Consider the following 2,500-nt stretch of genomic DNA (forward strand, 5'->3'; position numbering starts at 1 on the left):
ATAGAGAGAGAGAGAGAGAGAGAGAGAGAGAGAGAGAGAGAGAGAGAGAACTGATTAAAAATAATTAAAAAATAAATTAATTAATTAATCTGTTTCAACTTATCTGTTTCAATCTGTCCCCTGACTCTAATTCTAATCTATCTGCTCTACAGTATGACAGAGTACAAATGACAGAGAGAGACAGAGCGAGAGAGAGAGAGAGAGAGAGAGAGAGAGAGAGAGAGAGGGAGAGAGAGAGAGGGAAAGAGAGATGGAGAGAGAGAGAGAGAGAGAGGGAGAGAGAGAGAGAGAGAGAGAGGGAGAGAGAGACGGAAAGAGAGAGAGAGAGAGAGAGAGAGGGAAAGAGAGATGGAAAGAGAGAGAGAGAGAGAGAGAGGGAGAGAGAGAGAGAGAGAGAGAGAGGGAAAGAGAGATGGAAAGAGAGAGAGAGAGAGAGAGAGAGAGAGAGCGAAGGAGAGCCGGAAAGAGAGAGAGAGAGAGGGAGAGAGAGAGAGAGAGAGAGAGAGAGGGAAAGAGATAGAGGGAGAGAGAGACGGAAAGAGAGAGAGAGAGAGCTAGACAGGAACAGGGTGAGGAGAGATGAGAGGGGTACATTCTTTGCTTTGGGAAAGTCATTATTGCTGCTGTAGGTAAGAGAACCTCTTATGATTGCTGTGTTTCCACCTTGCTTTAATAAACCCTCTTCTCTTTTCTTTATTCACACTGTTTCTCCTCTTACACCTCTATGTGTTTGTCTCTGCTCTGAGAGGGAACCCTGGGGCTCTTACTTGATGTTGTCGAAGCGGCTGGAGTCTGGCTTGAGCACGGTGGAGTGCCGGATCATTCTATGAACCGTTATCACCAAGACAACCAGGTCGAGCTGTGGACAGAAGAGCCCAGAGCACAGGTACTGTGTTGATCACACAATGATCACATCCAGCTAAGAGAAAATCCATTTGATTACACAATAACAACATATTACTGAACGTACAGTACGTTTTACTTCAGTATTTATTTAGGGACAACTCTTCTCCACAGTTTACAGATCAGAGTTATAATGGCACAAACACCATACAGCAAAACCAGCACGTGTAATAAACGCTGAATGTTTGAACAATCACGGCATGATCTGGAGAACATGCATGTGATCTGATTTTTAACATGCAGTAATCTGATATTTAACATTCTTGTAATCTAGTTTTTAACACGCACTAATCTGATTTTTTAACATGAAGTAATCTGATATTTAACATGCTTGTAATCTGATATTTAACATGCACGTAACATGATTTTTAACATGCAGTTGTTTTATAAGACTTTTCTGTAGGTACCATGAGCAGTTTGGCCTGTCAAGCCCGAGGAGTGATAAATTAGGACATGATTTTTAAATTTAGTCTGAGGACTGATACATTAGGACATGGTTTGTAAATTTAGGCTGTAAACACAGGGTATGAGCTGAGACATATGACTTATTAAGGCCACTGACTTGAGAACTGAAATTTTTAAAGACATATGACTTATTGAGGCCTTTGACTTGAGAACTATAATATATCAAGGCATATGACTTATTAAGGCCTTTGACTTGAGAACTGTAATTTATCAAGACATATGACTTATTAAGGCCTTTGACTTGAGAACTGTAATTTATCAAGACATATGACTTATTGAGGCCTTTGACTTGAGAACTATAATATATCAAGACATATGACTTGTTAAGGCCTTTGACTTGAGAACTATAATATATAAAGACATATGACTTGTTAAGGCCTTTGACTTGAGAACTATAATATATAAAGACATATGACTTATTAAGGCCTTTGACTTGAGAACTATAATATATAAAGACATATGACTTGAGTACTAAGGCTGATGACTTTTTAACTAAGATTTGTGGCTCTCGAGTTGAGCGCTGAGACTAATGACTTAATTGAGCGCCATGAGTTCACTCTCTGGGATTTACAGTGCATGTGTTGAGATTATGTCTCTGCAGGATTTACAGAATGTGACTTCTGACTAAATCTATGTAAGACTTACAGTGTGTGACTTCTGACTAAATCTATGTAAGACTTACAGAATGAGACTTCTGACTAAATCTATGTAAAACTTACAAAATGTGACCTCTGACTAAATCTATGTAAGACTTACAGAATGTGACCTCTGACTAAATCTATGTAAGACTTACAGAATGTGACCTCTGACTAAATCTGTGTAAGACTTATAGCGTGTGAGTTGTGACTAAATTGCAACTTTATTTCTTGCAATTCTCACTTTTTTTTCTTTTTGCAATTCTGACTTTATTTCTCGTAACTCTGAGTTCTTTTCTAACAACCAACAATTAGCTTGAACCATCACTTCTGCTAACGCTTTAATGGTTCAATTTAACACGCATGTACAGTAGCAGACAGGAGCGAAGGCTACAATGGCTGTGTCTGCTCTGTCCAGGTATTTTAATATTTATCCACATGTTTAAAAGTAAAACTGACTGATTCTCACACACCTGCTTTACAGCCTGTCTGGTTTC

At 38.8% G+C, this 2,500-nt stretch overlaps 1 protein-coding gene across 1 annotated transcript in view; it reads right to left on the reverse strand.

Annotated features, from left to right (window-relative positions):
- LOC115816702 (adhesion G protein-coupled receptor L1) overlaps window positions 1-2,500 on the reverse strand; it is a 40,192-nt gene that overhangs the window by 3,889 nt on the left and 33,803 nt on the right. The window contains exon 19 of the mRNA XM_030779766.1: window positions 768-859. Within this exon, the coding sequence (XP_030635626.1) occupies window positions 768-859 (92 nt within the window). The remainder of the gene's footprint in view (window positions 1-767; window positions 860-2,500) is intronic.

Source organism: Chanos chanos, chromosome 7 (genome assembly GCF_902362185.1).
Source record: "Chanos chanos chromosome 7, fChaCha1.1, whole genome shotgun sequence".
In the NCBI taxonomy this organism is placed as follows: Eukaryota; Metazoa; Chordata; class Actinopteri; order Gonorynchiformes; family Chanidae; genus Chanos; species Chanos chanos.